The sequence below is a fragment of the Silurus meridionalis genome, chromosome 8 (assembly GCF_014805685.1).
Source record: "Silurus meridionalis isolate SWU-2019-XX chromosome 8, ASM1480568v1, whole genome shotgun sequence".
In the NCBI taxonomy this organism is placed as follows: Eukaryota; Metazoa; Chordata; class Actinopteri; order Siluriformes; family Siluridae; genus Silurus; species Silurus meridionalis.
The window spans coordinates 4,602,235-4,616,385 of NC_060891.1; the positions used below are offsets into that span (position 1 = coordinate 4,602,235).

General features: G+C 38.3%; 1 protein-coding gene across 1 annotated transcript; it reads right to left on the reverse strand.

The window, feature by feature from the left end:
* Positions 1-301: 301 nt before the first annotated feature.
* LOC124390216 (protein delta homolog 1-like) lies at positions 302-3,418 on the reverse strand. The gene is made up of 5 exons (XM_046856022.1): positions 3,203-3,418; positions 2,986-3,040; positions 2,615-2,745; positions 2,326-2,467; positions 302-2,163 (listed from the first exon to the last, which is right to left on the reverse strand). The coding sequence occupies exons 1-5, from the start codon at positions 3,276-3,278 to the stop codon at positions 1,443-1,445; spliced, it is 1,125 nt and encodes a 374-aa protein (XP_046711978.1). The 5' UTR covers positions 3,279-3,418; the 3' UTR covers positions 302-1,442.
* Between the last annotated feature and the right edge of the window lie 10,733 nt (positions 3,419-14,151).

The window sequence follows — 14,151 nt, forward strand, 5'->3', positions numbered from 1 at the left end:
TTTTATTCGGTTTTTGGATATCAGTGGATTTCCAGATGACCAGAATGGGTAAAAATATCTGAAAATCTAGCCATCTAATACTAATGTTTAAATTATTATATATGATTATATTACAGCCTTAATCATTAATTTTCCAATTATCATAATTCCATCTGCCACTTTTCTAACATAGTCTTTACGGTGGTGAAAAGGTACAAGATTTTTTTTGCCTTTCATGAACAAAACAATACCTTTGAGTTCATACATATATATATATATATATATATATATATATATATATATATATATATATATATATATATATATATATATGGACAAAGGTTTGTGAACACCTCATGTTTTATTTTAACATCCTATTCCACATTGGGTCTTCTGAGAAGATGTTCCACTAGATCTTCTAGAGATTTGCACACATACAGCCACAAGGGCATTAGGTGTGGTGCGCATTCCAATTCATCCCCAAGGGATTCAGCAAGGTTGAGGTTAGAGCTCTATAGCAGTCGATCTTCCATTCTAACTTATATAAAACATATCTTCATGGAGCTGGCTTTGTACACAGGTTTAATTATAATGCTGGAAGTTGGAAGTTTGAGTCTTCTAGTTCAAGCGAAGGGAGAATTTCATGCTACTGCATCCAAAGACGTCTGATATAATTGTGTGTCTCCAACTTTGTGGTAACAGTTTGGAAAAGAACCACATATGGCTAGAAAACTCAGGTGTCCCAATACCTTTGTCGCGATATATAATATGTAATACTATATAATAAAGAATCTCAATGTAAATATGGATGTGTATTTTGTTCTATTCTGAAATAAATGATATTTGATATATCTTTAATCTTGACTTTTTGAAAACAATTAAAAATATATATCTGGATTGTTCAGATGGATTGACTGGAAGTGTGTATTATCAGCACAAAAATGTATTTTTTTTAATCGATGGTTGGTTTTATATCTTGTATTCCAACAGCTTTTATTCACCACTTTTTTTTAAGACTATAATAAAATGGTATGGACTCCTTTGGATTATGTTGTACTAAGATGCTTCTTTCTGTCATTTCAATCGTTTGTCTAAATGTCTTTGTTGCCAAATTTTTACAAATTCTGCGTTTTAATACCCAAATCCAAGTCTGCCTTTTATAACTACTATTCAGATGTGGTAATGGATCACTAATAATATATATTTTTTTTAAATACAACACTTTTAAAATTGTTAGGGCTAATATGGAGGGCTGTTTTTATTTAGACAAAGCAAAACAAGCAATTGTGATTATTGTGTGCAACCATAATATATTATCTACATAAAATCTACTCATAGAACCGAGAAATTCATATTTTTTCCCAAATACCGGAATTCCTGTACTACACCCATTCAACAAACAATAGTGACAGTTGTTTTTTTACTCACAAAACACCAAGAACAAGTGTCTGATGTTCCAACTGTTATATCGTGGTGTAGTTCTTCCTGTAATTGGTCAGTTGTATTTTCTCAGGTATGATGATGTGTACCGAATGCTCTGTGTCACTGGTTCTTAGGAGGAAGTCTCTCTGTTTGCGCATCAGCTTGGTGTACTTGGTGTTCGCCATCCACGTCTCGCAGCGATTGAAATAGATGATGCTCGTGGTCCCCAAGACCACCAGGCAGGTGAGCAGCCCCAAAATAGCAAAGCAGATGACTTGGCTGCGTGTGACCAGCAGAGAAGACGCATGCACAGAATCTTTCATGGTGAACTTTAGGACCTTGTGCTCAGGGTGTCTCAAGAGTCTGTTGAAAGGATGAGCAATCTGTGAGGAATGGCTTATGTTCAGTGGTTTAGACTTGGTTTTCGTTCGGATGTGGACGTCACACAGAGGCCCTGTTAACCACCACGGGCAGATACATCGGGTTCCTCCGCTGGTATCGGGTAAGCAGGTAGCACCGTTGCTACAGGTGGTGTTAGAGCACAAAGCCAGGCTGATGTTACAGATGGGTCCAGAGAACGCAGGAGGACAAACGCAGGCGTAGACGAGTCCACGACCGATGCATGTTCCACTGTTTTGACAGGGATTGGACTCACAGGCATCGACGTCTATCTCGCAGAACGCCCCAGCGAATCCGGGAGGACAGAGGCAAGACAGGGGGCCATCGCTGTCTACACAAGTTCCTCCGTTCTGGCATGGAGAACTGAAATTGTAAGCAAATCAGATCAGAGACCCATATTAAAAGTACCATATTATATCAGGATTTACTTTATGGCTCTGTTCTTGAATCACTTGCTTTTAGAAGCCAATGGACCAGATTACTATAACGTGATAACAGTACTAACACAAATATATCGATGTTTACCCGTTTATTACACACTGTCCTTTCTTCAGCTGGCATCTTTTGCCTGTGAATCCAAGAGGACAGATACAAAGATATCCTCCCTCTTCTGTTTCAATGCAGGTTGAATTGCCAGAGCAGGGCTTTGACGAACACAGATGGCTGTCTAGAGACAAAATTAATTATTTATCCTATCATTCATTGCACACATTCCTTAGTCACTGCACTACAGCAATTATCTTCGCTCGGCCAAGGTCGCACTGTGCATAATTGCCGAAACATGTCTACAGGTCCAGGGGCTGATGAGTCTCACCTTGGTCACATCGCCTGCCCACCCAACCCTGCTCGCACACACACTGCCATGCTTTTTCACATGTTCCATGAACGCAACCAGGGAAAGGAAGGCACTGGTCGCACGTCGCACCCTTCCAGCCGGGGTTGCACCTGAAACACACATTACTCAAGTGTCATATTGTAATATGAAACTCTGCCGGCTGCAAGAGTGGTCCTTATTTTCCACATTCCTATTGATACATCTCGAAGATATGGTTTGATTTGAAGTTTGTGAAGTTACACACACCAGCTGCATTTTCTTTTTTTTCTCCTATTCCATTTCTGTCCTCATGCTTCATACAAAAGATTTCAGGTATTTGAAAAAAATACATATTTGATGGTTCAACATACCTGCACTCTCCATTTTCACAAACCCCGTGGTCAGGATTGCACCCAAATTCGCATTCTGTAATTATATTGAAATGCATAAAAGGTTAACTAAGATTGTGCATTTTGACTGAATTCGCGAATAACGTCGTCTGATCTGGTTATCAAACGTTTTGCGCATCAATGCGCGTCTGTTGAAAATAATAATAATGATAAATTAGATGAGCGGATAGAAATGTACCTTTGGCCAACGCATTAAAACCGAGTAGAAATAAGCACAATAACGTCAGGCTGTGAAAAAATGCCTTTCTATTCATCCTGGGGATTGGGTTCCAGTCCTTGTGCTCCTGAAGCGCATCTCAATTACGCAAAGTTCTCTCTCATCTCCAACACAGGACTGGAACAATAACGCACTCTAAATGCTTTCTGATGCTCCTTCTTCTTCCTCCTCCACCTCCTCTTCCTCTTCCTCCTCCTCCTCCTCCTTTTCCTCCTGTTCTTCTTCTTCTGGTTCCGTCCGAACTGCACACGTTCCGAATCAACTGGAGTGAAAAGTCGATCAGAAAGATTTCACAGCACTAACAGACGGGGACATGTCCAATCTCGGTCCTCATTAGACTTGATATAAATATATATGTATATAGCAATAAATCAATCAGGCACAAACCCACAATGCGTTATGGAAACGCCCGCACACACACGCGCGCACGCACACATAGGCGCACCCACACGCCCACACACACACACACACACACACACACACACACACACACACACACACACACGAACATTCAGGCTCCTCCCAGTTGAGACTCACATGGAGGTCCATCTCACCCAGCTCCTGATTGACTATCGATTATTGCTTGTCGATTCCAAGTATTTTCAAGTCCAGTATCGTCGATATCGATACCGATAACGGTATTTTTTTTAAAGTAATAATTATTGATATTAAATACAGTTCAATGAACTGGATAGCTCTTTTGTTACATTCATATATTTTGTCATAAATCGTGGGAAAAAAGTTATGAATCAGGCAAACCTTGAATAAAATATACCATAATTTGTCACACAAGAAAGAAAAGAAGGAAAAAAAAGTATAGCAGGCACATATACATTACAGGACATTTCCATATTCCAGTGATGTTAAAAAACAAGGTCAGTCTGGAGCACAAAAGATAAAGGGCCTTGCTCAGGGGCCCAACAAACTCTGACCTTCCGATCAGTAAACCAGATGTCAAATTTTTACATAACTTTGATTTCTATGTTTTTGTGGGGGGGGAAACGCAATAGAATTGTGAGGATTTTTTGCAGGAATGTAAAGAACCATTTCTATTGTTTTTATTAATAGAAAAAAATACTTTGCAAGTTTACCATAACCTATAGAACAGTTCGACCATTTTTTAAATTTCATTTCTGGCAACCACATCTGCCAGTTTTTGTTTTTTTGACAAAAATTTAATGGATTTTTTTACAGTAAAATAAATCAATTAAAGCTTTTATTAAAATACTGAAAGATTTAATGGTTAGTGGTATATGAACAATCTGCTCTACATTCTGTCTCTGATGCACTATGGCACTATTATATCTCTGTGTGGGATTTAGAGCAGCAGAATTCTAGATCTAATGAACTGTATGTAAAAATAAGGAAGGAAGATAATCATTTCTATCCATTCAGTCAGTTTTGCACTACAAACATCAGTGACAGCTTTAACTTGCCATTGCTGGGAAGTGACCATAGTACTGTATAAGACTACGTATCACCTTCACCTTCACATTGTGCAGTAACATCCGTTGTCTAATCTACATATAAAAGGCTTTCTTATCTAACATGATCCATACATCCATTCTAAATTGATCCATGCACAATATACCATTTATGCACTTATATCATTTTAATAAAAATATGAGGTTGCCTTTCAGCATATCTTTCAGACTGGAGGAAGAAACCAGAGAACCCAGAGGAAAGCTAATAAAAAAGATGGGATTCAAACCCCCAACTCTGGAGGTGTAAGGCAAACATGTCCAGTCATCAATTATTAATACATTAATGATTATTAATTTAAGATGATGTCTATATTCTTAATTTATACCTAAAAGCTGACCAGTGTATAATATATTGTGGTCAAACAAACCATAATGTCCAGTTAAAGGTTACAAAACAGAATGAAATATTGTCCACACAGTAATAAAATACTTTTAAGGACAACACGAGAATAAAAATTTCGGCACTGTAATTTGTTCCCCTATTGTACAAAAAGTATGCTTTTTTTGTGTAAAAGAAAGTAATTTCACCCATGCTAAAGTTGACGAGCCAAGCTTGTGATCTTGCCAGACACAGACAGATGATCGGCTGGCAGAAGCGAGCCGTGTGCCACATTGATCCAGTCCCAGTAGCTGTTCGAAAAATGTCAGCTTTTCATTTTCGCCATATTAAAGGAGAGGCATCAGCCATTGATTTGCTGTCCTTTGATCTCATTTGCGATCTGTGCTTTCATGCAACCGTCCCCCTCCTTTGAGTCTCCTCAGACTCGATAGGGAAGCTATGAGAGAGCTGCTTTCTATCTTCGAGTGCTGAAAAAAAACAGGGGGAAATAAATAAGCGAAGTGGGGAACTGTGCGAGCACGTCGGCTCAAGGTTAAATCTTCATCATGTGTAATTACAGCTCCGAATCTGCCGCAATAGTAATATCATTAAGGCTTATTACGGAGTAATCTTTTCATCTTTATGAATCAGCTGTGCTTAATTCGAGGAGCTTGCGCAAGAGTTGCTGTCGATAATTTCTCTAAATCGTGCAGTGGGGCAGGAGGTAAATATAGCTGCAAACATCTATGTAAATTATACAGAAAATGTCAACCTTCGTTTTTTTTTTTTTTTTTTCATTTCATGGCATATATAAGTTTGGGTTTGGGAATTGTACTGCTTCTAATTCCTTAGGCTGAAGAAATGTTTAAGGAAGCATTATTTATTATAATATGCGAGTAGGATACACAGGGCCGACGCTAGCTATAGGCAGAGCAGGCCTATGGCCTCAGGCTTGGAGGCGGGGCCTCCATAAACATAAGTCTATGATCTTTGTCCATTGAATATTAAATAACTGTCACTCAACTGAAGTGGAACCAGTTAATATCACTGTTTAAATGTGGGTCCCCACTATCTGAATGCATAAAAAGTCTGTGTACAGTGATTAACAAAATCCAACTTTTCTGCATACTGACCTGATGGAGTCGAAACGAATGCATCTCTTGAGGGCTGCTAAGTGAAATGCGAAACAGGCACGCAAAGAAAGCGCAGCCTATGATGCAGCTATGTGAGCTGTCATCATGTATTTTTGATCAGAATGTATTATTGAAATAAATGGAGCCATTAATATGGATCATTATTTGCAGCCGATTTCTTCTTAGCTCACAACAGTGACGTGTTTAAATCTGCGTATGTATGAATCAATGAATCCGAGTTGATCGCTAGGCTTTTTTTTTTTTATTGATTATGTCACTGGTATGTCATTTAGGGCAATTTATCATTTATCAAGAGCTTAATATTATTCAAATTCGAATGAAATTCACTTTGAAATGCTTTTTGTTTATTTGAGGGCTGTTTCATGGCACAACAGAGGAGAATCGAACAAACATGATGAAAAATGAAGGACAATGGCAGAGTGGATCGATGGAACAGTCTTTCTGCAATGTTTCCCGCTGAAATAAAGTACACTATATGGACAAAAGTATTGGGACACTTGACTTTTCCTGCCAGATGTGATTCTTGTTAAATCACAAAGAGAAGGGGGGAGTGGCAGCTCAGTGGTTAAGGTGCTGGGTTACTGATTAGAAGTTTGGGGGTACAACTTGAGCAAGGCCCTTAACCCTCTGTGCTCCAGGGGTGCTGTATCATGGCTGACCCCATGCTCTGACCCCAGCTTCCAAACAAGCTGGGAGATGCGAAGAAAAGGATTTCACCGTGCTGTAATGTATATGTGACAAAAAATGATATTCTAATCTACAAAGCCTGAGGGACACAATTGTATAGAACGTCTTTGGATGCGCTATAATTACATTTTCCTTTCACATGAACTTGGAAACCCTAACTTGTTCCAGCATGGCATTGCGCTGTGCACAAAGTGAGCTATAATTTGGTTATCTTGGTGCTATAGAGCTCTGATTTTAACCCTACCGAACACCTTTGGGATGAATTGAAACACTGACCGCACCCCAGGCCTCCTCACCTTCATCAGTACCTGACTTTACTAACACCCTTGTGGCCGATGAACACAAATATACACAAGCACACTGCAAAATCTAGAAGAACATCTTCCAGGACCTTCCAGGACCTTATCAACTTCATCATCATTTAATTATTTTCCTGACTACTAACTATTGAAAGTACCTTTGTAATAGAATCCATGAAACTGCTTTCTATTTGTTTGGCACAGCATCCAGGGGAAATATCAATGCCTCATTGATCCAGGGTCCTCAGATTTCCCCTAAGTTCACCCACCTCCAGAAAATATCTGGCACCAGCAAATTGCTCCCAGTGTGCATGTGTGTATGTGTGTGTGGTTCTCTAGAATTGCTACCTAGGGACCATTCATGCCATTGTGACCCTGCAGTGCAGTTTTTCACTTTATCTGGCCTTTGAGAAATTGTGTGCGTGTGTGTGTGTGTGTGTGTGTGTGTGTGTGTGTGGCTTTCAATAAAACCTCTATTCAAGCTCAACATTAGACGGAACATCTCTCTGTCTTCTGATATGTTAATTGTGTGCCACTTGTATTGTGCCACATGGTTTGACTTCTCAAGCAGAGACTTATCTCTGTTACATAATTATTTTACAACAAGCTCCTGCTCACAAAAACAGACCACTTCAATATCCGTCTCCATGGCTTTTTAGAGTATTTAAACAAGATGTATGAGGGGTGTAAGGGTGCAATTACAGAGCTTGACACTGCTGCTCAAATGTTTTCGATCGTGCTGTTTAAACAAAAAATGCCCAAAACTGATAAACAAGCGCTTTGTATTGTATAAAAAAAAAAAAAAAAATAAGCAGGGCACAGTTACAGCTTTACTTCCGTCCAATTCAAAGTGCAAACACGAAGGTCCTGGTATAAACGTTAAATAAAAATCTGCTTACAAAAAGTCTCACCACCTTAATGACTGTAATGCTTTTCTTTCTTGAGCATTCTTCTTTAACAGCCTGTTGTTCTTACAGTTGTTCTCAGTTGCTTTGGATCGTTTCTCAGAACTGAAACTGAAGAAATGAAATTCTTAAAACTCCTTGCTCAACCTTTACATTATTTAATCACTTGTGCTCATCATAAGAACAATTTTTGTTGCTTTGATCAAATTGCCAATGCTTATGTACATTCATTTAATCAATTGTGTACAACTGACTGCTGTTTTCTACATTATCAGTTGTTTATGTCATGTTGATCAAAATATAAGTTTAGTCATTGAATACAAAATGGTTAAACCAGTCAGAACCGGTCAAGCTTAAATTTCTATCAAACTTTATTTGGTAAATGTGACTTGAATTGATAAAATGATGAATCTTGAATGTCACTAATGAAAGACAGAGTGAACGGCATCAGATCAACCAATGATCAACTGGTTCTCTAAAACTGGCAACAAAGCAAAACACAGAATTACAGTTTCTGAAAATACAGTACAGTAAAAATGTGAATCCTGTCCGGTATCAAATAAAGAAATCTGGGCTGCTGAAATTCATAGATGTCATAAAGAAGAAATTCAGCCTTGTGCATTCATTGTAATCTTAACTTTAGTATAAAAATCGAGAAATCCTGAAATTGTGCAGCGTCATACTAACAACATAACTAACCATTTTCAAGATCTTGTTGGTGAACAGTGAAAAAAGGACTTTTCATTCTGATGGTAATGAGATGTTCATTGACTCAAATACTTACTTTTGAGAGATGAACTGAGGATTTTGAGAGAAGTACAGGCTTTTGCAAGGAATCCAAACGCTCCAAAGCGGCTGAGAAAAACTGTGAATAATAAATGCAAACGATTTTTAGATATTATACATTTTACACATGAATTCGATTAGCGGTAATCCGCAGAAGGTGTTCATGAGGTTTAACGCCAGATTCATTTTCAACTGTCGGTCAATTAGGCAAAAAACCCACACCTACTTGAAATGATTGTCGCAGTAACTCTCCTTTTTCCTCCTCATTAACAGTAAGACATTTGCAGTACCAGTCTGTGTAACATGCAGCAAATACAATACCTCTTCCAGTTCACCTTAAACATTTAAATGTGGATTTTCTTTCAATGCATAAACATTCTAAAAAAAATCTGACATCAGATCTAACAGTCCAATTACATGCATATGCTCTTATCCAATCATGCACTTACTGTAGCCCTCTGTTTATTCACCTTTTATAACAAGCCAGACTGCATGAGCTTGGATAAAAGCATCCACAGTTGTCATAGGAACCATGCATGAAAGATGATTCCACTTGTGGAATGTAATGCATCCAATAGTGACCACTCGTTCCAGATATAATAAGACAAGGTTAATGAGGAACCTATACATATACACAGGTGTTGGATGTGTAACTGATCAGAATAAAAAAAAAATAGTTGAGTTGAGGTGTAACGTGACGTGACACGTTTCTCAATATTCTCTCATTCGCATCGGTGGTATGTCTACATATGGCCTAGATATATACGTATATATCCCTGGCTTTTCTGCAGAGTTGAGAAACAAACACAAAGACTTCATGATGAGCTTTTTGGTTAGTGATAGACTGAGCACATGGCTGTGGACATCTGCTGCATGGCTCCTGCTTGACACAGAATACAACACTTTGCATCTATATATAATAGAAGTGTGGAGCAGTATATAGCGAATGCCAAGACTGAACATGGATACTAAAAGAACAAAAAAACATTTTTAAATAGGCTTACATTAACATTCTAAATTTTATGCTATTTATAATCAGATCAGCCTTGTTTTGTCCATTTTGATATTATGTTATAGGAATTGTTAATTCAGCATTGCATAAAAAATAAATGAATATAAATTATAATAGCTGTGATAAAAAAAATACTTAATAAACTGTATATAAATTAAAGTATATGAAATAAGCGTATACCTGAAGTCTTATATTCGTAAAAGATAGATAGATCTACTGTGGAATTATTGCTTGGTGTGAGCTTCAGAGATCTTCTGCACTATTAACACATTTTTTTCACAGGTTATGTGCTCCCTATGGAAATGTGTCAGTCTGTATGTACTCTAAGCACAGGCAATCCAATGGAACATTGTTCGCATTGCTGGAAAATGTGTTTATGCTTTTCCATGTGGAAGCATGAAGACCTGGGGTGACCCCATGGACCAGAATTTCAAGTTTTTCTTGAGCTCTGCCCATTGATCTAAGAGAATAGTCTGGAATGATGGGTAAAAGCCATGATGGACCAACAATAATTGGATATAGTCTGGGAATTTTAATGGCCAGTAAATTGAAGATGAATCCTTGTTTTCCATCTGCTCTTCAGCAGGAACATATCCTACTACTGAATCTACTTCTGGATACTTTGCACCCCAACATAAATTGCAACATGAACTACATACGAGTCTACCACTGCAGGACTTGCAGTACACACTATACACTTTATATATGCAGATTTTTTTTCTTGCATTTCTAATTTTGTTGTGTTGTCTTGTGTTTTATGTCCTTTTCATATGATGCCCTATTTTGCCAGGAAGATTCCCAGAGTAAGAATTTTCACACTTGTGAATGTTCACCTTCTTTCCACTCATTCCCATCATTGATTGCTCTGAGACATCAGTTGTTACTATTTTTTTCTTTGCAGGGAGAACATCAATACCATACATACGCCTCTGGGGGAGTATAAACCAATCTTGTCACAGACACTGATGTATGCTTATGCAACATGGCTGACAGTCGTTCATCATTCAGGAAATATTGGAACGGTTTAAAGTAGCAGCATTCACAGTTCCTGTGGCACTAGGGGTGTCCCCAACTAAGGATTTACATAGTTTAATTAGAATTGTCAAGTCTTTCCTGTAGTCGACTAATAATCGAATCGTGTGTGTGTGTGTGTGTGTGTGTGTCAAGGGGAGGTATAAAACGATTACTCATAACATTTTAAAGCTATACAAAATAATGTATAAAAACATTTATGATTAAGAAACCTAAAATTATAATAAATAACTGCAGAAAGGCCAGGCAGGATTTGCATTTTACGTCAGCAAATCAAATTAGATCGGGTAAACTGCATGTGTGAGCACTCTCTAAGTACGGAGCAACATCGATGCACTGGAAAACAATCAAACATTTCTTTACAGAATGAAATTAGAACAGAATATACCTTGACAGGATCTTATTTACATCCCTGGAACCAAGACGCTCATGTGTCGGTCACGGAGCTTCGAATGGAAATCTTTCACAGGGTGTGATTATTCATGCACGTTAAGAACTCCTTTTTTTGGATCTTCATCTATTTGGGGTCACTCCTACTGTAGAAATAAAGTTTTGACTGCCATTACATTCTGTTTTTCTTTTCACAGAATGGTTTGCTTTACTCAGTAATTTGCTCCTGTTGTCATCGGCCAGTGTGTTGTATACCTATTGTGTCTCTTATTTCATTATGGACAAGTATGCCATTGTACTATAACTTAAATAGACTCGTCAGTGTCAGTGTTTTATAAACCAGCATGTCACATCTGTATGCATCACACCTTCCCGTGCAAAGCTTCATGAGCTTGTAGTACTAATAAGCCACCAGTCATTGCCTGAGGCATTGATCTTCAACCTAGGACTTGTGTCTTTCATGAGACTGCACCGGTGTCTAGCTTCATACCACTGTCCTCCAACTGGGCACTTGTTGAATGCATTCCTTGCTGTCATTAGGAATGACAGATCAGCGGGGCATGTGGGGTAATTGTCGGAGTCCACCCTGGAGCCAGGGGCTGTTGGAGATCCAGGAGTGGACCAAGACACCTCAGTCTGGGTAAAATAATTGGCAACTGAAATAGCTGGCATGATGTGATTGAATAAGGGTGAAGGAAGGAAAGTGATGTTCTCCAGAATAACAGCCAAATCCACAGCCAAATGTATGACCTGATATGCACACTTGCAGCTAGTAGACCATTACCAACACACACAAGCAATCCAGTAATACAATCCAGAAACAAAATAGTTACATTAATAAAACATAGTAATGAAACACTTAAACATTAGAAGTGACAGAAAAGTGTACTAACAACAACATAATAAAAAAAATAAAGCAAAACCTACACATAGTAATAAATAGGCCAAAAATATAGATCCAACCAGGAGATTCTCAACGAAGTCCGATCAGTTAAATGGCTTGATAGACTGTGCCAGCTGAGGTAGGGTGATTTAAAAAAAATCAGGAACAGTGGCAGAAAAAATAAAACAGCGATAAATAGGAAAACATGAAACTCGGGTTTAAGAGGGATGGAGGAAGGAGGGGCAATAGAGGCACAAATGAATAGAGTCAGGTGATTTTTAGGAACAAGGCCAGATCGTTCTGGGACGTCCTAATGAATTGATCTCGGGTTGATTGCTTCGTTGAGCAATAAACCCTGTGCTGCTTTCCTCATTCACTCCTGTGTCTGTGAGTACATATTTATTGGCGCATTATTATTGATATATATTATATACTTATATTACATATTTATTTTCGATTAAACCGTACCGGTGTGATAGTTGCCTTAACTCTTGCAACTGCATTCTAAATCAATTTTTAGAGTCAGCCAGCAGACAGAAGCAGGTGGAAGAAGAAGCGGGTTTTTCGTAGTCTGAGATGACACTGTATCCATGGACAGGAGAGTTCTTAAAAAAATGAATGGCAATGACAGTGGCAGGTTAGTAATGTGAAGCAAAAAGGCTGGTCAAATAGACCTAGAAATACCAAAACCTATAGTATGATGCACCTTAGAGTCTCTAACGTAGGTGTTAAAAATAACCCTATTAGCAAAAAGCAATGAAATATAGCACTAAACCCTTTGCCCTAAGTCCAATTTTTCAATCCACTGTCAAGATGAAAAGAGAGAAAAAAATGCGGGGACGAGGGGATTTTTATAAGCTGCATGTGTAGTCATGATAATGAGGCCGTGACTTTGCAAGGACATGAGCAAACTCTTTAGAAGGAAACTGTCCTGGCAGTCCAGAATGAAAGAAAGTAGAGCTATCATTTATTTTCTGGTTTAGAACCAGATCTTTTGCACATACCGAAAAACATAATAATAATAATAAGTGCCAGAGACACTCCACAAGATGTTAAAGCTATAGATGTAAAGTCCTGGTCTAGTCCAGATTGAAGTGATCAGTGTCAAGGATGAGGGAATAAAGGGTGTCCTCCAACCAGTACATGAAATCACTTCTCGAGGGACAGATTAATTTCAAGAAGCTGCCAGTTGCCCACACGGTGGTTTATTTTTGGCTGCTGACAGCTTCTTCAAAACAAAGAAACAAAAAAAAAAAAAATAGAGTGATAGGATGGAGCTTGCCTCCTTGCCTATTAGGAGCTTACAGCCCTTACTTTTATCCTGGAGACATCCACCTCCACCTCCACAGTGAATGGAAGGGGTGGATCGGGCTGTTGAAGAAAAATTGAAGTGAATTTGTGCTTGAGTGAGATAAATGCCTCTTCTTCAGCAAGTGACCAGGTTACACAGCATAGTGATCCCTTGAGGACAGAGCCTTGGAATTCTCAAAGTAGGCAATTAACCTTTGTCGTGTGTCCGTGCTGCATGTTAGATTTGGTGTTGCATATGCGTCTTAAATTATATATTTATTCAATTGATATGGGCAGCAGAGGCTCACTGTAGAATCTACTGATCTGGTATCAGTTGAAGTTTATTAGATATTTTATGATCAAATGCCTTTGACGCTCTATTCAAATTGGATTCATCCAACGCTGAAACCTATTAAAGGATTAAAGCAATTAGTGGTCCATTTCATAGAGCAGTTAATTCCCATGTTAATGAATTGAAATGAAGAGATATAATCCCTAATGCCGAAGTATTAATATTCCATGCACTCAAAGCTGAAGACTTCTGAGATTTGCGACTGCCGTTGCCCGTGATATAAAAATGATGGTTTATTTATATGTTTATCATTCAATAATGATATGCAAATGTTGTGGCCTACTGATTCTGTACTAAATCTATACAAATTGGACATT

Bases quoted from the DNA above. Each gene is read 5' to 3' on its own strand.
- LOC124390216 (XM_046856022.1), bottom strand. From the start codon at position 3,278: ATGAATAGAAAGGCATTTTTTCACAGCCTGACGTTATTGTGCTTATTT. The intron at 2,468-2,614 runs GTGAGACTCATC...TTTTGTCTCTAG, and splicing joins GGGCAGGCGATGTGACCAAG to ACAGCCATCTGTGTTCGTCA. The intron at 2,164-2,325 runs GTAAACATCGAT...TTACAATTTCAG, and splicing joins GGACAGTGTGTAATAAACGG to TTCTCCATGCCAGAACGGAG.